The following is a 22,625-nucleotide window of genomic DNA, read 5'->3' as shown; positions in this document are numbered from 1 at the left end:
TTCCAATTGCTCCACCATTGGTGGCCATGCCTTCAACTACCTAGGTCCTAAAATCTGGAATTACCTCCCTAAGCCTTTCTTTATCTGTTCCTTTAAGATACTCCTTGAGACTCATCTCTTTGACCAGGTGTATTCCATTTACCCTAATATCCTTAATGTGGCTTGGTGTCCAATTTTGCTTCATAATGTTCCTTGAAATACCTTGCGATGTTTTATTATGTTGAAGGCACTGTATATATATGCAGTCATTGTTGTACACCAGGTAAACCTATTTAAATGTAATCCAGTTATAACTCCTCACTGGCAATATATAATATTTCTGGTTGACGAGAATGCCAGTATAGTGTGAGAGATTCCGTATTTCACTACAGCTATCCAAGTGGAAAGTTTAGCGATTGTACAAGTACGACTATAATGGGTATTGAATGACCTAGTGCTGTTAAGGTTACTTTGAGCTGTAAACCATCTGTGTTGCCTCAGATATCAATATTTTGCCTTTGTACAGACATTGCAGAAAACTGGAAAAAACATAAACATGAAAGAAGTTATGGACGGTTGGACATTACAGATGGGGTATCCTGTTGTCACCATTGTTAGGAATGAGAGCAGTGTTGATATTTTAACAATCAGCCAAGAACACTTCATCTATGATCTCACTACAAAATCTGTTAACCCAGCTTTCTCAAATAACAGGTAACAGTTTTAGATTCAATTTACATGCGCGGAGAGTTGGAAAGAAAATTAGACACATGGTGGAAAAGCAGATATTGATATTTATACAATAGGAGCTGGTTTAGCACAGTGGGCTAAACAACTGGCTTGTAATGCAGAACAAGACCAGCAGCGCAGGTTCAATTCCCTTACCAGCATCCCCGAACAGGCGCTGGAATGTGGTGACTAGGGACTTCCTTGAAGCCTACTTGTGACAAATAATTATTATTATCGCTATTGGGGAATGAGATAATTGGCTGAATTTCCCCTTCAAGTCACAAGCTTGACATCAGGGGAGAAATTCTCCGAACCCCGCAGGAATTGGCGGGGGCGGGAATCATGGCCCGCCGATCGACGTGCCCTCCGCACCGATCGGCGAGGCCCCTGCGGCGATTCTCCGGCCTGCGATGGGCCGAAGTCCCGCCGCTGAGAGGCCTCTCCCGCTGCCGTGGTTTGAACCACCTCTGGTGGCGGCGGGATCGGTGGTGCGAGCGGGCCCCCAGGGTCCTTGGGGAGGCGCGGGGCGATCGGACCCCGGGGGGTGCCCCCACGGTGGCCAGGCCCGCGATTGGTGGGCGGGCCAGTGCCGTGGGGGCACTCTTTTACTTCCGCCGCCACCACGGCCTCCACCATGGCGGAGGTGGAAGAGAATCCCCCAGCGTGCATGCGCCGGTGGTGACGTCAGCGGCAGCCCCGGTGCCTGGCGGCGGGCGTCATAGGCCACTGCCGCCGGTTTTGCCGCAGTCGGCGTGGCGCTAACCACTCCGGCGCGGGCCTAGCCCCCAAAGGCGCCGAGAATTCCGCACCTTTGGGGAGGCCCGACCCCGGAGTGGTTGGCGCCACTCCGCTACGCCAGGAACCCCGCCCCGCTGGGTAGGGGAGAATCCCGCCGCAGGTTTCCAGATCGCCTGTGGCGGGTCTTTGTCAATGTCTTATCAATTACATTGTTCAGGTTTGTTAATGCGAATCACATTGTTAAAATTAAGAGAAATAGGTAATAACTAATGTCTTTGAACACATATAAATAGGCGATCACTCCCTGTCATTTATGTTTAATTTCTTGATGTTCTTTCTAATCAAAGGAGTATAAATAGTGGATAGTTGGGACACTGGGTGTGAGAGACTGAACAAGTCAATAAATTCTCTCAATAAAGAGAAGTTCTGTCTCTTTTGTTTTGCCATCACCAAGTGGCTTGGATCCTGTTCACAGACCTCGGGCGCAGTCTTCCCAGAGATGGCCAATTAGGAAACTGCCTCCAGGCCTGCCAATCCAAGCCCTCCTCAAAGTTACCAGGAAAACGTCTCCCACCGTGTGGATGATGCACCTAGTCAAATTTTATAGAATATTTATGTCCGTTCCGCACAAATGCAAAACAGAACAGGTTAAATGTACAACCTATAATTTTTTTTTCCAATCCATTGACAACCTTTAACATTTCTGTGCTTCAAGGACAAGTAAATATTGACATTTTCACTTCCAATTTGTCTTGCTTTTTGATATTAGCATTTTTGATTTCGAGGAAAGCCAACGTGTTCATTCACACCAGAGTGCGCAAGATCTGACACAAAGTTAATGAAAAAAATAAATTATTAATTGGCCTTGAATTCAGCAAGTACGCTGTTTAATGTTTGAAAAGTGTTCAATTCTTCGTGCAATCTGTTTCAGAAAACGATCATTTGCACTTACAGCCCAGTTATTATTTTCAGTGTAGCGAGCCAGTTAATGTGCTGCATTTGCTGTGGACATGTGTTTTGTAAAATCCATAGTAAGATCGGAAATTGCCTTGTGTAGTGGGGGGATTGAAAAGTTAATTGGAATTTTACAGCTGGCATATTGGTGTTTGGAATGGAGTGTTATTGAAAAACAAATCCTGGATTCAGAGCAAGGATCAAACACCTAATACCAAATTGAATTAAAAACAAAAGCCAAATCCTTATGAAAGCCACCTCACGTCTTTCCTCTCTGGTGACTATTGTATGGTAAACCAAATTTATCACAGCTCCCAGGTTTGTTTTAGAAAGTAAAATTTGGACACTAATCAACCTTGAAACAAGTTAATTGAAGCTCGGACCAGGACTTAGAATAAATGTGGATTTACCACATGAGGATCAAGCAGCAGTATCTCCGATTGATTTTGGATATACAGCCAACACTCAGGCACAATGTACCTCATTTGAAAAGTGTAATCAAATTAACCATAGTTTATCTGTCTGATGTCTGAAAGCATCTCTTCTGTTTGTCTCGCAGGCTATTTATATAACAGATCTTAGGGCAGAGAGTTATTGTCAGCGATGTTACTGTGTGAACAGGATAATGCCTCCGTACACAGCGGAGGTAGGGATTAGGTATGAGTGGGTGACGTGTTTGTCGAATAATATCTCTGACAGTAATTTCTACCCTCTTGTGTTTTACTTTTCTAGCTATTTGTGGGAAATTCCTCTAACTGTTGTGGTAGGAAACTTAAGCCATATCTTATCAGAGACAATGATATGGATTAATAACAAAACAGGTATTGCCACAATTTATTAATATATTGTTCGACTAAATAAATCTGGTTTTTGAACTTACTAAACTTCAGGCTCACATCTTGTTCAGCCATTACCGCAGAATTTTGATGTTGAAATTATGTATTTTACTTCTGAAGTGGAGCAAACGACACATTATCCTCAGTTTTACTTTCTGTTTCCCAGGTGTTATGAAGTTGTAAAATCAAAGTGCCTTTACCATGAGTGTAATCAAGTCAGACAATGGTCTGTCGTGCATGCTTAACACAATCATGAATTAGAATCAAAGCTACTTATTACTTGGACTGATTAACTTTGTGGTGAAAGGCAAATAAGATCTAAAAGTTAAAGCAAAATACTACGGCTGCTTCTTTGGAAAAATATTGGACTTGAAACGTGAACGCTCTGGTGGGATTTTCCCATTGCGCCGATGTCGATGGTTTTTTTGCCTGTTCCGCTAACAGTGAACCCGCTGGGGGAGGTCATATTCGGTGGGACCGGATGATCCCATTGGTGGGAAGGGTTGGGAAATTCCGTCCACTGTTTCTCTCTCCGCAGATGCTGCCAGATCTTCCAAGATTTTAAAAGTGTTTTTTTGCAGTCTCTGGAGTTCAACTGACCCCATTGTCGCTGATGAACTACAATCTTACCAGGGACAATCAGTCAGTTGTTAAAGAGATAATTTGATAATTCCTATTGACAGAAACGTAGGTGATAAGAGCAGAGTTTATTATTCACCCACGCACCAGAAATGGTGTTTTACGATAGTGAGAAGAGTGGCACAGAAATCCTGATCCATACACCTGGAACCATCTTAACTTAGCTGAGAAGCAGCAGCGGCCATCCTGTTTTTCAATGAAATGTTGTGGCTCTCATGGAGTCAAACCCAACAGCCAAACCATGGCAGGGGATGCAAAGGTGTCAGAAGGGGGTCGCAGTGAGGTTTCAAAAATGTTAACTATTCTGTGGAACGTTTGGAGAGCAATAAGAGTAGGAATGCTCCCCTCATCCCTGCATGGAGTCCTTGAGCCGACACAACCTCAGCTTTGCATCTCCTTCTCGACTGCATTATCGGCTTCTCAGCCTCCTTCCTCCTTTCTGTTGACATTATGATGGGGCCGTTCCTTGGATCCCCAGGGCCCTCAGGTACCCAACCTGATTATTATTGTCTTGCCGTCAGTGCTGATGGTCTGAAGTGGGTTATATTTCCTGTTTTATTGAAGTGAGGCTCAGGTATTAAAATGATCAAGGTCTCACGCTGAACCCCAAATATTCCTGCGCACCTCGAACAGCCAGTTAAAAATGACTCTAGTATTTCAATATGTAAAGGCTTGTTATTTGTCACAGAATCACGGAACTGTTCGGCGCAGAGGGTGATCTGCTTTCCAAATCTGGTAAGATCTGGCAAGATCTGCCCACGGCTATTAACTACATAAACTGGTTGATAACCCTTCAACAGTTTATGGAATTACTTCTTATTTATTTTATTATGATGTGATCTGTGTTCAGCCTCCCATCCCATATTACTCTTTGCCTTAATATTGAAGATCCTCACATTTGGGTTCAAGTGAAAAGGTTGTGATAATTGGGTAACATTGTGGTGCTCGATACATAAACTGGCAGTTACCAGTAGTTAACAAAGGGATTTATTTATTTATGAAAGGCAAAGGCAGGTACGTAACAGGCACAAGAAAACAGGTCTAATCCCTTCGGCTCCAGGCTGCACACTGCCCAGGGTTCTGCTCCCAGGGACCCGCATTAACTCCCTATTGGCCGGGGTTTGCACACTCCTGCGCAATTAGCCCCGGGCCAGTCACGTGGCCCATCAAGCCTGCCCCCTTAAAGGGGCCACGCTACTACATCGTTCTCCCCCTTAAGTCCTTGACAACATGCTACACAAAAACTATGCACACGGTTTATGTACAAGACAAAAAACAACAGGGGATTGGGAGTCCATCAAAAAAATTAATCGGTCTGGAGACCTCCAAATACTCCTGGTCCATCCGCAGTCCACCCACAGGCTCAGCATTCTTCAAGGAGGTCCAGTTGTCAGCAGCCATTGACATTTCAGGAGGCACCACCTCAACGACAGGAGAGCTGGTCTCGCCGGCTTCCACTGGTGCAGCTGGCTGAGTGGATTCAGGAGTCCTCAGTTCCCTTTGGCCAGAAACATTTACAGGACTGTTGATAACACCAGTGGAACTTGTTGGTTTCAAATTTGTGGTTGTCAGCCCCTGACTCCTCATGTGGTCCATGTGCTTTTTGATAGTCCTTCCGTTTATATTGACCATGTATGACACAGATCCTGACTGGGCCACACTCTGTCCAGCTAGCCAAAGCGACGCCGAAGCAAAGTTACAAACCAAAACCAGTCCCCCGCCCAGAATAGTGTGTCGTCCCTCTGCGCAGCCTGATTTCTCTTCTCTGGGAGGCCTGACATGCTTCCATCCTCCCCGCCAAAGTCAGAAACATGGGATCCAAACGGTTCTGGGGCGAGGGCCCATGAGCAGCTCAGCAGCTGTCACCCCCATGGTGGTGTGGGGCGTTGGACAGTGCGACGATAAAGAATTGGCCAATTGTTGGCATAGCAGTGTGTCAAACTGTTTCTGCATTGCACTCTTGAACGTTTGAACGCTCTCTCTGCTAAACAGTTAGACTCAGGGTGGCACAGGGCCGTCCTAGTGTGTCGTGTGCCATGAGCTCAGACAAAAGTCTGGAAGTCGTTGGCTATAAACAGTCAGACACAATGGACTCCGGAAGTCCATGAGTAGCAACGCTTGGCCCAAGGCACCCACCATGGCCGCCGGGGTCATGGTCCCCATCTGCTGTAGAGACAGCCACTTAGTGGGCATACACCAAAGCTAAAAATATCCTGCCCATTAAAGGGTCCGCGTAGTCAACGTGAACCTGGGTCCACTGGCGACCTGGCTATTCCCAAGGATCGCGAATGACTGATGGTGGCAGGGACTGCCGTGTACCAATTATTCAATGGTTTTATTTATGCCTGACCATCAGACGACGCTGCGTGTCAACACTTTCATCTTTGTCTGCCCTGTCACATCAGCGCAAGACCCCAGATACGTCACTTTTGATGCCTCAAAAGTACATTTTCCGTATTTGAGATGAATCTCCGTGTCCTGAAACCTTCTTAACACTTCCTCTAGGCTAAACGTGCTCTTCACAGGTGGTGCTGGTGACTGGAATGTTGTGGAGTTCGACCATTATTTTGGAAATTCTTTGAAGGAAGGTTTCCATTGTATGCTGGAAAATAGTGGAGGCTGAAGTGATACCGAATGGTAGTCTTCCGTACTGAAGAAGGTCTTTGTGGATATTTGTTGTGGCAAACTTCTGGCTTTCTTCGTCCAGTTCTGATTGAAGGTCAGCATTGCTGAGATCCAATTTAGAAGGCCCCCCTCCCCGGAGAATTGGGTACCTATCCAACTGGGCAGCCTGATTTTTCGTCAAATTCCTATCAGACGATATAGTTTGAGAACAGGGACTATAGGGGCCATCCATTTGGAGATCTAAACTGGCATATTATGCCCAGTTCTTCTAATCTATTAAACTGAGTTTCTATCTTCTGATGCAGGGCATAGGGCACTAGTCTGGCTCGAGAGGACTCGGGCCAATACAAATACAGATTGACGTAGAATTTGTCTCTAATACCTTTGATCCGGCTTAGTTCTTTGTGGACAATGTCTTCATACCGCCTCAGGATCTCGTGAAAAACACCTTTTGTAATTGTAAAAATCTCCAGCCAATTGAGCTTAATCTTCTGTAACCAGACTCTTCCCATCAGACTGGGTCTGTGGCTTTCCATGTAAACCAAGGACAGATTGGCCTCTTGCTCTTTATCTACCACTGGGTGTATTGGTGGTTCCCAGGATTTTCAAGCTTGGCTATGAAGCTGTTCAAACTTAAGTGTTGAGTTCTATCATGGATATATTTGCAAGTCTACTCACCCACAAACATTGCCAAAGCCCCGGTGTTGACTTCCATTTTGAGGGGTAATGCCCTTTACCCTTATGACAATTTGAGTTGGGGCCGTCATATCCAACTGGACTGCATCTAACCAATACATTGCATGCTCCTCTTCAGAGCTCTTTTCTACTATGTTCATTGCGTTGTGAACTGCTCTGCTGTTGGTTTTATTTGCATTGGCGTGCCATGCTTAGAGTGCCAACATACTTGAATGTGACCCCCCGTGATTGCATCGGAAACACAAAAACTCCCAAACATGGCAGGTCTCTTGGGGATAGTCCCTCCCCACAACGATAGAAGTCCACCACTGACTTGGGTTGACGCTTCAAAGAACTTTTCCCAATCTTTTGACTTTGGTCCAGTCCTGAGGATCGTGTCTGGTTCTCTGCTGTGCCTGTTGATCCTGCTGCGCAACTCACGGCCACACCACCCCATACCTGATTGACCTCCCCTTCAACAACACTCTGGAGCTCAGTGGCACCTTTTTTTAATGCACTCTTGTCACGTAAGGGCCATAATACGGGAAATCCATGCAATCTCCCCTGCCTCCTTAAAGGTGCTGCGATACCACATTGATGAAAACTGCTCAAAGAGGTTTGAAACATTATTTCAAAATTACTCACACCCCACCCCAGGGCGGGATCTGAGGTAGGGGAGGGGGGGGGGGGGGGGGGGGGGGGTGGGGAGAGCATAAATTTGCATGGATGGGATTCCTTCTGGGCTCTAGCCCACCCTGAGCCAGATATAATTTCACAGTGGGGTGGGCAGGGCCTCAGGCAGGAAAGCTGCCCTTTCCCCCATTATAGCCCTCATTCAGCCACTTCATGGCCATTTCAGGGGGTTTTCCTGCCCAGCCTCAATCTTTAGGTTGGCGAGAGCAGGTCAGAGCCACTTGGGAAAATAAATAATTCTCAATCCTGAGCTTGTCATGATATGCAGGTACACACACAGACATAATGATATACAGACAAGCAGCTAATGGACACAGAGAACAGGACATGACCAATAAGCAGGCAGGACACTCAGGGGTGGGATCTGACTATAAAAGACACCAGGCACTCCCACTCCGCCTCTTCCCACTGATGAACATCTAGAGAGTCAGTCAAGGGTGTTGTTACAATCACACACCTCCACCACGTGGCTAAGAGCTAGTCAGACAGAGTAACCAAACTTAAGTTAGCAGAGAGTCAAACTCACAGAGAACTGTGCTAACTGTGCTATTAGTTCAATAAAGCTGATTGAACTAACTTCAAGGTCTGGGGTATCTTTCTGATCTAATCTGCATCCAGTTGCAGCCAATATACCTAACACGACAGGGTTGAAGGGGGTTGGGGGCCCCTTCAGATTTGGGGCACCCTCCCCACCACGATCTGGGAATTCTAGCCCTCTCTATTCCACTGGCTTGCCCCTTGATGCTGCAATGGCCCCCGCTCGGCCCTCCGCCCCAGGGCGATAGTGGGGCTTCCTTCTAAAGGCGGTGCAAGACCCTCCCACTACCAATCAGAGCTCAATCGAGCAAGAAAAGACAGTGGGCTTCTGAGAGTGGGCGGGAACGGGTTGCTAGCCGACTGTCTGGGTGGAGTACGCCCTGCCCGATATGTTTCACCTTCACTCTCTGCATGTCAGTCATGGAACTCTTGTCGCGAGTTATTCTCATGGTTCTTCATGAGTTCGAGGTTGATTGTCAAGACCCACTTTGCAGGCGTGAGTGCAAAAATCAGAGGCTGATACTTCAGTGCGATGCTGCATTGCCAGAGGTTCAGGCTGGGGATTTTCTGGCCCTGCCATGGCAGGACGCATCGTAGGTGATTTTGCTGTCCAGTCAGGACTCATGGTGGGAGGATCGGCAGCCCAGCCAGAAGCCAATTGACTTACGGTGGATCTGGATGACCCCAGTGGCCGGCGGGACTGGAACCTCTCACCCTCAGTATTTCAGATGGGATGATAAACTAAAACCCTGTTTGCCTTCTCACAGAGGATCCTCTGGCACTATCTTGAGAAAGAGTGGTGGTGGTGGTGGTCGGAGAGGGGGGGGGGCGGGCGGGGGGGGGGGGGGGGGTGTAGTTCCCTGGTGGGCAATATTTATCCCTCAACCAACATCACTAAAAAATAAATGATCTTGTCATTATTATATTGTTGTTCGAGGGATCTTGTTGTGCACAAACTGGCTACTGCATTTCCCAAATTACCACAATGACCACACTTCACAAGTTTGTTTTCTTGATTCCTTCAATTCATACAAGAAGTACCAGCATCACAGAAGCCACTCTATAGCAAATGCAATAAATCTGAATGCTGTTTGTGAATGAATTAACCTTTAGCCTCCTTTCTATTTGACAGAACATCACAGAAGCAACTTCCTGGATAACAGTAGTTGGCTTTTAGGAAACCTGAATCAGACTGGCTACTTTCGGGTTAACTACGATTTGAGGAACTGGAGATTGTTAATTGAGCAGCTCATGACTAATCCTGAGGTAAAACGTATGCATTCTTTGTGTCTGTCATACATCGAGGAAGATTCTCCCAATAGGGAACAAAGTCCCCTAGCGAACGTGTTTAGCCGTGTGTTTCCCAGCGCTCACAGTGCTGCGAAACACATGACCAGTCAGTGCGACTTGCGTTGACAAATGGGGAACACTCGGCCAAGGCAGCACATGGCCCCATTTTGTCCAGTACGGATCTCCAGCTCGCTGGAATTCCCCATTGTAGCAAGAGATCGGGCTGCCATTTTTAAATGATGTCCCGATCTCTGAGACCCCCGAAGCAATCCCCACCTGCCCCACAACCCGAGCTTAATTAACATCTGGGGGTTACCATTGATCAGAAACTGAACTGGACTAGCCACATTAATACAGTAGCTACCAGGGCAAGTCAAAGGCTAGGAATCCTATGGCGTGTAACCCACCTCCTAACCCCCTAAAGCCTGTCCACCGTCTACAAGGCACAAGTCAGGAGTGTAATGAAATCCTCTCCACATGCCTGGATGAGTGCAGCTCCAGCAACACTCAAGAAGCTCGACACCATCCAGGACAAAGCAGCCCACTTGATTGCTCCCCCTTCCACAAACATTCAAACCCACTACCACCGACGAACAGTGGCAGCCTTGTACACCATCTACAAGATGCACTGCAGTAACTCACCAAGGTTCCTTAGACAGCACCTACCAAACCCACGACCATTACCATCTAAAATTCCCTAGGAGACCCTCACGAGTGCCGTTCCGTCTGGTCCCCGTTTGTGCTGAACGGCGTTCGCCCGCGGTCTCTGAGGTGAAGGAATTGAATCCCGAAGCCTCAGGTACCTTGGGAATCTGCACATTAGAGTGAGGCTTACTGGGATTCACATCGCAACATCTCGTGAGGTCGTGTTGCATCTTGTGAGGCGTTGCGAGCTGGGTAGATCCTCGGAGCGGGGTCTCCCAGCTTTCAATGGCTAGGCTTCACCACGGCGAGCTGCTTTTCTGGCGTGCCCTAAGTGTAATTTCATTTTTTTGGGAAATTCTCACTGAAGTCCCCCACACAAAAGTTTTTCTAGAATGGGGACCAAATGATGCCAGCAAAACCTGGACCTCAGAGATCCCTTTAAAAAGGATGCCTGATCTCCAAGTTAAGTTGAAGGTTCTTCAGACCCACCACCCAGAGACACTGCGACCCCACCCCACAGACATGGCATTGGGCCACCCCCTCCCAAGTAAGGGATACCCTGCTTTGGGGTTGCCAAGGGCCCCCCCTTTAAGATTCGCCCCCTTTAAGAAGCTCCTTCAGGCCCCCCTCATGCATTCCTTTCAAGCAATGCCCTAAATGTACCCCCCTCAGGCACCGCCCCTTCATGCACCCCCTCCAGGCCATGCCCACTTAATGCACCCCTTCAGGCCCCCCCTTCATGAAAATGAAATGAAATGAAAAAATGAAAAATGAAAATCGCTTATTGTCACGAGTAGGCTTCAATGAAGTTACTGTGAAAATCCCCTAGTCGCCACATTCCGGTGCCTGTCCGGGGAGGCTGGTACGGGAGGCTGGTACGGGACATGTGTCCCCTTCAATTCTCCCCCCTCCCCCTCAATCCCCCACCCTTTCATAGCCATGTCCCCTCTCAGGTCCTGCCCTTTGCAAGTGCCCCTTGGCAGCCTGGCACTGCCCTCTGGGATCTACCCAGGCACCCCAATGGCTTCCTTGACACCCCCCCCCCCCCCCCCCCCCCCCCCCATAATGGCCTGTGGAAACCAGTATTGATCTGTTGGGAAGCTGGAAAACTCCAACTTCGAACCGACTGAGCATCTTTGAATGAGTTCAGAGACTAAATTAAATATGTGAACCTGGTTCACACCCAGCAAGGGAGCATACCAGATTATGCAGGGTGCCACAAGTTGGGAGCTTTGCGATTATTTTGGTGCCCGGTGCGAACCCCGCTTAGGGGCTGAATAATGGGAGTTATGAAGTGAACAACGGGGCATTAGAATCACACCCATTGTTTTAAACACAAGCACGTTTGGTGCGTTTTCCAGTGCTAAATAATTTCTTTGTCTGGTTGATCCTGACAGGTGATCTCAGTTGGTAACCGAGCAGGTCTGATCGATGATGCTTTCAATCTAGCCAGGTACATTTTGTATTTCATGTCAAACTAGGAACTCAGTGAAATCTGCAACCATAGACACTAACCTGATACTCCACAGGAATATAGAAACAAATCTGTGTATGGAATGAGAGTCACAAAACAACTTAGCAACATAATATTAATTACTCTATATGATTGGTTATTAGTCTCGAACCATATGATTTCATTCAAAGTGAATTATGGTTTTTGTTATTTTGTATTTCTGTCATTTAAAGAGAGAGAAGTCTTTGCTCTTTCTGTCATATACAGCTCAATCTCACATATGCTGGCTCATTACTCCTTTCGGATGCTTGTTCAATGGTATTGATACTTGCAGCCTTTAGTGACTAACTAGGCGAATAAGTGCACAGATTATTGCAGTGCTGTGAATTATTAAGGTTATCGGATGATTGGAACACCACTTTTTCCCCCGGGAAGCAAGTTAATGTATCCGGTCGGAAGTGTTGTATGCAGTACCTCAGTGAGTCGTTAGAAGAGCTTGTTTTGCCATCACTGTGTCTCTTCATATGGCTGAACAGTTAGTTAGCCAAAGGTTTGCTGGAATGAGGTTTAGTAGGTTACCCATTCACAATTCAAGTAGTAAATCAAACCAATAATGGGTTATATTACACATAAGCATAGTTCAGTATTATCCCTTGGAGTACTGTTATCACGAGGTCATAAATCAGCAAACTAAGTTTAACTATTTATTGTTTCTGCATTTTGCTATAACTCACACTGCAACCCTGAAATTATACCACAGGATGTAATAATGCTTCATGTATTCCTCTGAAGTTTCTCTCTGCTGTTTAAGTGTTAACTAACCTAATTTCATAGGATGGTGTCGCCTGTCCCGTGGTCTCATTTCAGAGCCTCAATGAGTTGCCACTGTCCTTCAATCAGGCTAAGACTTTGTCAAGAAAATAGTTTTAGTTCACAACCTATTCACTTTGATATTTGTGTTGTGCTCACCTCCCCCCCCCCCCCCCCCCCACACTTTAAACATCACTGAGTTTAATGTGTAACGAATGCAGGATTTAGATATATTGGATAATGAACATTTGGCAATCTAAGGGTTAAAAGCCTGGGTTAGGGTGTGTCCGGTGTGTCCGACTGCAGTAGTCATGGTTTTAAAAATAATCTTTTTGTGCACGCTTTTAGGAACCAGTGTCCTCGCCAGATGCAGGTAGAGGAAACAGGTGCACAAGGCCCCCGGTGGATTTTCTGCTGCGTTTTTATTATGGCAAAAAATTACTAATTGTATTTTCCTCTGGGTTCTCTGATGAAATGAAACTGGTTCTCCAAAGGGTAAAGTTGGAACATACGGCCGGAATCTCATGCTGCTGCCACCAGCCGGAAACAAGTCGGGCAGGCACATGCAATTTTGTTAGGGAATAAATATCGGCTTCCTGAGGGCAGGGAATTGAGGTTGGAATGGACTGAAGGTTCAACGAATTGAGCTTCAGACGGCAAGCAGCGGGAATGCGTTTTTTATGCATTAGCGTGTTACAGCTAAATTAATTTGCCAGATTAAATGGTACCTTTGCAATTAACTATGGCCATGATTCTCCGAAAAGGGGACAAAGTTTCCTAGCAAGTGCGTTTAACCACGTGTTTCCCTGTGTTCGCAGTGCCGCGGAACACATGGCTATTCAACACGACTTGCGTATAAGGGTCATGGACAGGGAACATGTGGCCAAGGCTGCGCATAACCCCGTTTTATACACTGGGGAGCTCCGCTCTCCGGAACACCTCAGTGTATCGAGAGATTGGGACGGCATTTTGAAACGGCATCCCGATCTCCGAAGGCCGCAAAACAATTCCTGACCTCCCCACCCCCCCTCCCCCGTCCCCCCAACATACTATGGGAGGGTCACCAGCCCCTCCTGCACCCCACCCCAACACTGACTCCGGGCACCATTATCGGGCTATCACCGCCCTCCCCACACCGTCAATCAGACCCCTCCTTCCCTGCCTCGCAAAGCAGCCGGATATACTGGGCGGACCCCTGCCCCAAGTAGCGGGGTAAACCAACCCGACCCTCCATGCCCTAACTAGGGAGTCCCCCACAGGGCTCCCCTAACTAAAGGAACACCTCCAGGACCCCTTAATAGGGAGACCCCCCAGGGACCTTCTTAATCGGGAGACCCCCCCATAGGTACCCCTTAACTAAAGAGACCCCTTCATAGGGACCCCCTAACTAAAGGGACCCCTCATGGAGACCCTCTAAAAAGAAGGATCCTCCAAAGATCCCCACAGAAAAAAGACCCATGTCTGGAAACTAGAGAGCAGTCCAGACATGGGAAGTGAAAAAATATTAGTTGTAACTCGTACCTGGAAGCACCACACGTTCATTCCTGGAGAGAGACTTGTGATCAAACCCATCAGATCTATTAGCTGCAAGCCAGCCATTCATTTCTGGTAGTTGACTGTGGTTGACAGCTTGCACAACGCAGCTGTGAGCCTTGCTCTATTCATCTTCTTCATGGATGAATAAGTCCAACTGCTGAAACCACAAACATACACATCAAAGAGAGTTAAGTGCATTCAATTTCCAGCTCAGCACTTCATCACCACTCAAGCATGAATGGGAACCGCGATCCCGCTGTCGGCATGGAGCATAGGAGTTGGTTCGGTGCCCGGTGTGAACCTAAATTTCGGCCGGACGCCCGATTCTCCACCCGATCACGATTTGCGTTCCCGGGAAGCAGGGGCGGAGAATTTTTCCTAATGTCAGAGGTGATGAGCATATTAAGGCATTCAGTTCCTTATCCATGTCAGCTGCTTCAGGATGACTTGAGTTCCTGTTGATAGGAAGCAATCCAATGTCAGTAGCTTTAAAAGTCGCCATTCCATTGAACTTCTACATCTGTGGGCCTTTTGCTGGCTCCATGGGGGACATGTGCAGCATCTTGCAGTCTGCTATTCACAGAAGCAACACCAGTGCCCTCTTCAGAATAATGAATTTGTGAGATTCACCACAGACTCTGGGAGCCAGGCAGCGGGAGCTGTGGTACTCGGTGTCAATGCTGGATTTCCACAGGCACACAGAACAATTGATTGCATGTATGTTGGGCGACGATCTCCCTCAGATCATCCAGGGCATTCATAAACCACTCGGGATTTCACTCCCTCAATGCGCAGCTGCCCTGTGATCACCACAAATTAATCCTTCAGGTGTGTGCTCACTTCCTGGGGAGCCCTCTCCACTCTTACATTCTCACTCACTCTCAGGTGCCATCACTGTTTGCTTCACCTCAGCAACTGCAGGGCTGGTTTCAGCGGACAAGGGATGTCCACAGAAGACCTGGTTCATGACACCTGTATGGAACTCAGAAAGTCAAGCAGAGGAGAGGTATAACGCTGCCTGTGCCTCAACAAGGTCAACAATAAAACAAATCATTGGAACGCTGCCTGGACCGTTCACAAGGTGCACTGCAGCATGCACCACAGAGAGTCTGTCAGATCATAGTCGTCTGTTGTTCCCTACGTAATTTCTCACGGCAAATGGGTAAGGAATTCTCAGATGGCGAGATGGAGTAGCCGGATGCCTCCTCAGCCAAGGAAGAGGCTAATGTCCATGGAGGAGTGCTTGGTGTGGCTACAGCTGCAGGTGCCAGAGCAATGGAGCTGGTAGAGACCCATGACACCCTCATTAAAACCCGATTCCAACAAGATGTCTTGCTTCTCTCATCAGTAAATGTTACGGTCAAAGTGCCAGCAGATTCAACGTTTACTTTCTTCTCAATCTACATTCCTGTCAGCTCTGGCACCTAGAAGGAAAATTCTGGAAGACCCTTGCCCGGAGCAGGCCCACATGCATGATTACTTCAATGCCAGACATTTTTGTGATTTGGAAAGAACATAGGAAATAAGAGCAGAACAACATATGGGCTACAAAACAAAGCTGAGTATGATCTCTGGCAGCAGCCACCCCTCCCTGATGAACTCATTGCATTTTAAGATCGTTTTGAGCACGAGACCAACATGTCATTGTCATCTGCCCCTGCAGCCTCGGGCATACCCTTCCTACCGTCACAGCTTCCAAAGTTTGATTGATCTTCTTGAAAGTGAACCCTCAGAAAGCAACGGGCCCTGACGGCGTCCCTGGTTGTGCATTCAGATCCTGCGCGGACATCTTTAACCTGTCCCTACTCTGTTCCGGGGTTCCCGCCTGCTTCAAGAAAACCACCATTGTACCGGTGCCAAAGAAGAAGCAGGCAACATGCCTCAATGACTACCGTCCGGTGGCCTTGACATCAATCATTATGAAGTGCTTTGAGAGGTTGGTCATGAGACACATTAACTCCAAACTCTCAGAATGCCTTGATCGACTGCAATTTGCATACTGCACAAACCGGTCCATAGCAGACACCATCTCCCTGGTCCTTCATTCATCCCTGGAGCATCTCGACAACAAGGACTCTCACTTCAGACTCCTATTCATTAACTAAGTTCCGCCTTCAACACCATAATCCCAGCCAAGCTCATATCAAAATTCCAAAACCTAGGACTTGGCTCCTCCCTTTGCAACTGGATCATCGACTTCCTGACCCATAGACCACAGGATAAACAAAACCTCCTCCAGGATAGTCCTCAACACTGGGGCCCAACCTGGGGCCCAACTGGCGCAAACACTAAGTTTGCGAACTTAGCCCCCTACTATACTCGCTATTCACACACACACATGACTGTGTGGCAAAATTTGGCTTTACCTCAATCTATAAGTTTGCTGATGACACGACTGTAGTGGGTCAGATGTCGAACAACGACGAGTCAGAGTACAGTAGCTATCCTGCCCATGCTGTCCACCAGTCTTTGCCTGCTTTGGGTGTTATTCACTCTTTTTGTCCTGCAGCAACCCATTAATCAGCATGCAGGCCTATGACAGGTTCTGTCACTTCCCCAGGAAGTGTTACACGGACATGCACGCACACACACACACGCACATACGCACCACACGCACCATACGCATAACACAAACCCAAACTCCTTCCTGGCAACCCCCTCCACTTACACATTTACATTGCTTGATTTGTGTATGAGGTTCACTGTGTAGGGTCTACAACATGACGCTTACCATTGTGGAGCACAGCAGATTATTGAACCTTTTTCTGCACCGCGTCTAGTTTCAGTTGCTGGCCCCACAGCTGCTAACCCCACTGTTGCGACCTCGGTCAGGGCTGGCTTGGTGAAGTGGGAGAACCTCCTGCTGGGAAATAAGACTTCCTGCCATTCCCACATCATCTGGAAGAGAACCTGTGGGTAGGCGTTGCTCACCCGTGAGGCCACTTGCAGGTGGGAGCAGCAGTTGAGGTTATCCAGGTGGGCGTGGATCGAAAGGTTCCAGCAGCAGTTTTAATGTAAAGGCGCCCAATCATACAGCCAGACTGACGCTGCTGAACTGCAGGAAATCAATGCCTTTTAAATATGGCGGCTGGGCCTTTGACCTCATGAGGTATCGACAGGGATGTGAACTTCCTGTGTGCCCCTGTCACATGATTGGCTGAGCACCTCGTCCATGAATATCTAATTTGCTGGCTGCTGCATGATTGCCCTGCCGATGAGCAAACATTTCTCCCCCTCCCAGACCTGCCATCTGGCTACTCAGCGTTATATCAAGATTCCAGCCTTCGTATTAGTGTGAGACAGAGAAAATTAGAGCGTGTGTGGGCACGAGAGACAGAGAAGCAAACGTTACACCGGATGACATTGCAGATTGATGCGATTAGAGACTAATTGTGTTTCCTAATTTTATTAGAATGTTGTTTTCCTCCCTTTTCTGCATGAGAACAGTCTGAAATATAAAATGGCTTCATACAATATCATACCGAGAAATTCAATTGCTCCGATTTTCATTAGCACTTACATATTTGACTGTAACTGACCTTCTGTGTTTGCTTTAGGGCTGGCTATTTACCGCAGAATATTCCCCTGGAAATTATACGGTACCTTTATAAGGAGAAAGAGTTTCTTCCATGGCATGCTGCAAGTAACGTACTGCTTTACTTAGACAAGTTGGTGGATCGCAACAAGGAGTACAACATTTTTAGTGTAAGAGTTTGATGTTCAATTTTAAGAATGATGCATGTACTCCATAGAAACAAAAGCAATGCAGTTTTAAAAAAGGCTTTGTTACTACTTGCACTGAGAGATAATGACAAAAAGTGGCATTAAAGAATTACAATTTGGACCACTATTTTGTCAGCGAGTCATAAATAAACCTAACTTGAAAACTGAACAGAATTTTGTCCAAACAGGTTATTTGGGTATGAAATACATTACCTTAAATAGCCATTGCAGCCGTGTCCATAGACCACAGGAAATAAAAAGAGAATGAATTATGTACTTGAAGAAAAAAAAATTAAACATCATGAATGATAGCAGGAAATTGGACTTACTTCGGCCACTCTCCTGTAGAATTGGGCATGACAAATCAAATAATATCCACATGTGCAGAAATCTTTATGCTATTTGAGAAAGTGTGTCAATAATTGAAGATTTTATTTTTAATAATTTTTGTTCTTGTACAGTGCTCCATTAATCCACTTGACTGTCATACTTCTCTGTAATTTAGCCAAGCATATACTTTTAGCAAATGAGCAAATACATCTCCCCTTTTATGGGGCCATATATGAAACATATGTGGCTCACAATAGGAACTAAACAGGTGACAGTGATATGCAAGGCCATGTTACCAACTTCAGGACTTTGTTTCATATTCCCTCAGCTGCTCACTCCCAGAGGTTTTCCTTGCATCTTATGTTCAGGAATGGGCCAATTCTACTTGATATCAATCATATGATATCAATCACTTCCAAATGCTCCCTCTTGCACTTCTCTCATTCTTTGAAAGGCAAGCTGAGGGGATGAAGCCAAATGCTGATTCACAAACTGGTTTTGTCTATGTTACAGTTGTTTTGTGAATAGAATTGCTTTGCGTTAATCATCATCCTCACTGCCCCTAGATGACTTAATACTGTATCACGTCTCCACAGCAAATAAAATATTATCACTACCACATTATCACTGTCAATGAATTCCCAAGGAGAGGGTTAATCACACATTAAGAGTGGAGTGGTATATAGTTTTTAGGTGGCATCAACAGTGCTCAGAATCCCAGAAATTCAGAGTGGCAGAGTGCTGGTCCGAGAGTGAAAGCAAGGCCACTTGGCTAATGTGGTAAGGGTTTGAGTTTTCCTGGAGCCTCACTGGGATCCACACTATTAGGTGTTATACAGAAGATGTATGAATGCATCCTGGACAGAGTTACCAGGGTAGCTGAGGAACCCACTTACACACCGCCAATTGACACAAGATTTGGACACATCTTCCTTCCTCTCCGCCCAATGGCTCACTATCAAATGCTGGGCCGAATCGTGGCTGAAGGAGTTTGAGCTCCAAATTTTAAACCCTCTTCAGGAGCTGGCTTTTCTACGTTGGACCTGATCAGAATTAATCCAAGGTGTTTCCTATAATGATATATTCATTTAACGAGTTGTAAATATCGGAACAACATCAGGTTGTGGGACAAGTGGATTTGTCAAGATCTGGTTTATAATCTGAGGGGAATGCCATTGTTAAAATGTGGTACATCAGTGTTCTTAACTGAACACATAACTTCAAAATTGATTTAACATTAGTAATGTTGACAAACTCTCACAAGTTTTCCCATCTTGTTTTTCTTCCTTTAGCAATATATTCTGCAGCACGTTGCACCAGCTTACAACCTACTGGGATGGCCAGAGGATGCAGCAAACAGTTCTGTTGTTCAAGCACCATACCAGACTGAGTTAAATCATTCACTTTATCAAGTTTTAAAATGTAGATAAATTGACTTTTCAGCAGTTGGTAAATATTGGGGCATGATACAAACGGGGTCTCATGGTGGCCAAGTCAACAGTGCCATGCTAGTTCATCATTTTTCAATGCTGTTGATATGACATTATTTACACGCATCACCGTTGAACTGCAATGTTCAATGTCAAAGAACTTTTTAACTCTTGGTGGTTGAGTCTGAAAACTGATGTTGAATTGCATAATTTGCATTGCATGTGTCGGTTGCACATTGCTGATCAATTCCAAAAATTAGTTTTATCTTGGGGTTGATGGTGCTAACAATTTATTTTGTACATTTGTCAGTGATGAAATAGCTCCCTGGAATGGCCAAATGTGAAATTAAGTGACCCGTTGCTAATCATGAATGTGAATATTTGCAAATGCTAACACTTTCCTACCAGTATGTTGCCGTTGGGAATGAGTTCGCTTTTGTACTTGATCTGAAGTGAAGCCGTTTGCATTTACTTTTGCTGTGACTTCAGTTTGTTCAATGAGAATCACTTCAGGTTCGGTACATTTTCACTTATAGACTTGCCCTCACTTCCTATAAGTTTCCAAACATCTATAATCACAAGTGGGTAAAGCTTGAGATCAAATGTAAGGTTACTGTTTTCCCCAGATCAAAATAAGATGATTTTGTTTGTAATATTTTTATCACTTTAAAGGGGAGGAGGAGGAGGAAAAGTGTTATCTCAACTCTCGCAGTTTATTTGGGACTGCAATGCCTGCGGACCTCCTCAATGTTGAGTATATAGTGAATCCTTATCTAGCTAATGGCAAAAACGTACACCGTGTCCCTGACCATCTAGTGACAGAGTGGATATTTAAATGGTGACAGTCAAAAATCAGAATGGATGTTGACATTAGAGGTGCATTTCAAAGTTCTTGTAAACAGAGGTGGTCTGTATTGATGACGCATTGAGTACGTGTCCAATCTGTGGTTGCGACCTATAATGCAGCCACAGTTCTGAGCTTCCCAACACACCAAATATCAGCTCTCTGCCAAGGCTGAAAGCAAAACTTCAATAAAGAAATGTTCATTCCTACTTGATAGTGCATCGGCGTTACTTTGCTCCTCACCTTTCCCAGTTGGTGTCTTTGCAACACCAGATTACTTGACAAATTATTTAAAAAAAAATTTAGTGTGTCCAATTAATTTTTTCTAATTAAGGGACAATTTAGCATGGCCAATCCACCTACCTTGCACATCTTTTGGGTTGTGGGGGCGAAACCCCACGCAAACACGGGGAGAAGGTGCAAACTCCACACGGACAGTGACTCAGAGCCGGGATTGAAGCTGGGACCTCGGCGCCGTGAGGCTGCAGTGCTAGCCACTGCACCACCATGCTGCCACTACTTGACGAATGTTAAGCCATATTTGACATTGAAGTTGCATATGATCTTGAGAGTACAATCTTAAGATCCGAACCACATCTATTTTCAAGCAGTCATGGTAAGGATAGGTGCTATGAGTGCAATCCAAACTGTGGAAGCTTTCATCTTATCACATAAATGATCGGAGTGAAGGAAAAGACCCAACCGAAAATCAAATGATCATTTTGACAATAATATGTAGCAAGCAGAAAGTTAACATCTTATAAAACCCTATAACTTGGCTAACTATGGGCGAATAACACAATATAGTTAACATTGGGACTGATTTTTGAACCTGTTTGCTGTAGCAATGTGGTTGTAGTGCAAAGATTTAGGAATGCAGTTATCTTTGTGGGGTCCTTGACAATGGGCTTTCCCAGGCAGCCACCTTCATTTAATGTTCCTCCCAGCCCCACAGAAATCGGCCCCTGTGCAGCCTGACCGTAGTCATCTCAACTCTTCCACTTTAACTCACCTGCACTAAGCAGATGTGTTCCACAGTCCTGGCACTGGAATCCCCTGACCCCTCCGCCCTCACAATCGGAAAGTGAGATGCCTGTCAGTGGAATCCTCATGAGGCTCAACAGTGAAATTTAGTCAGGTGTTAGACCAATTCCGTTGGGTGAACAAGGTAGGGGCTCACTCCGCCCGATTGGATGTGAAAACCTATCTCAATATCTCAAAATAGTTCTTAGCACACAAAATGTTTCAGAGAGTTTTTAAATCCTGCCTGGATGACTGGATTGACAGTTATGTGACAGCCTGAACCTCTCCTTTGCAGTGTTTCTGCACTGGCTGAGGGTCAGTAACGTTTCCGTAAGAGTAGCGTAAGCTGTTGTGATGATATATTTTTCTGTTAGGGTCTACAGCTAATCTAGTCAATGGAATTTTAGCTTGGCTGCCGAATATTCGATGAGCGGCACGGTGGCACATTGGTTAGCACTGTTGCATCACAGTGCCAGGGAATCGGCTCGATTCCGCCGTGGGTCATTCTCTGTGCGGAGTCTGCACGCTCTCCCCGTATCTGCATGGATTTCCTCCCACAAGTCCCGAAAGACGTGCTTGTTAGGTGAATAAGATATTCTGAATTCTCCCTCTGTGTACCCGAACAGGCGCCAGAATGTGGCGACTAGGGGCTTCTCACAGTAACTCTATTGCAGTGTTAATGTAAGCCTGCTTGTGACACTAATAAAGAATATTATTAATCATGACAGGGCTGGAATGTGTCCTTTACAATTCAAAGGAAATAAAGCTTATTTAAAACCTACATTTCGACTGTGTTCTGCATGTACCGAGTCACTGCATCTTTATAAAAAAATAAAACAAGCAGAATTACTGACAACATTCATATTTCGCCTTCATGCAAGTAGCCTTATCATGTGTAGTGTGCTGGTGACAGCAGGAGCTTTACAATAAAGACATTTCCTGAATATGTCTGGTAGCAGGAATTGATATCTCCATGGCAAATTTTTTTTTACCTGTTATGGGCCAAGGTTTAGAGAACCCCAAAGTGTATCATGGAGTTCACCTGACCCATAACTTTTACTAAATTGTGGCATGGGGAGCACACGGCCCACACTACAGGTGTGGTAGAGCAGAAATGGAGAAGTATTTTTTAAAGC

General features: G+C 45.9%; 1 protein-coding gene across 1 annotated transcript in view; it reads left to right on the top strand.

The window, feature by feature from the left end:
* The window catches only part of LOC119954896 (thyrotropin-releasing hormone-degrading ectoenzyme-like), a 136,139-nt gene that overhangs the window by 101,304 nt on the left and 12,210 nt on the right, over nt 1-22,625 (top strand). Inside the window, exons 9-14 of the mRNA XM_038780529.1 lie at nt 506-693; nt 3,133-3,221; nt 9,538-9,671; nt 11,738-11,793; nt 17,697-17,844; nt 19,485-19,582. Coding sequence (XP_038636457.1) covers nt 506-693; nt 3,133-3,221; nt 9,538-9,671; nt 11,738-11,793; nt 17,697-17,844; nt 19,485-19,582 — 713 coding nt within the window. The remainder of the gene's footprint in view (nt 1-505; nt 694-3,132; nt 3,222-9,537; nt 9,672-11,737; nt 11,794-17,696; nt 17,845-19,484; nt 19,583-22,625) is intronic.

Source organism: Scyliorhinus canicula, chromosome 20 (genome assembly GCF_902713615.1).
Source record: "Scyliorhinus canicula chromosome 20, sScyCan1.1, whole genome shotgun sequence".
Classification (NCBI taxonomy): Eukaryota; Metazoa; Chordata; class Chondrichthyes; order Carcharhiniformes; family Scyliorhinidae; genus Scyliorhinus; species Scyliorhinus canicula.
This window is presented reverse-complemented; position numbering and strand designations above follow the sequence as displayed.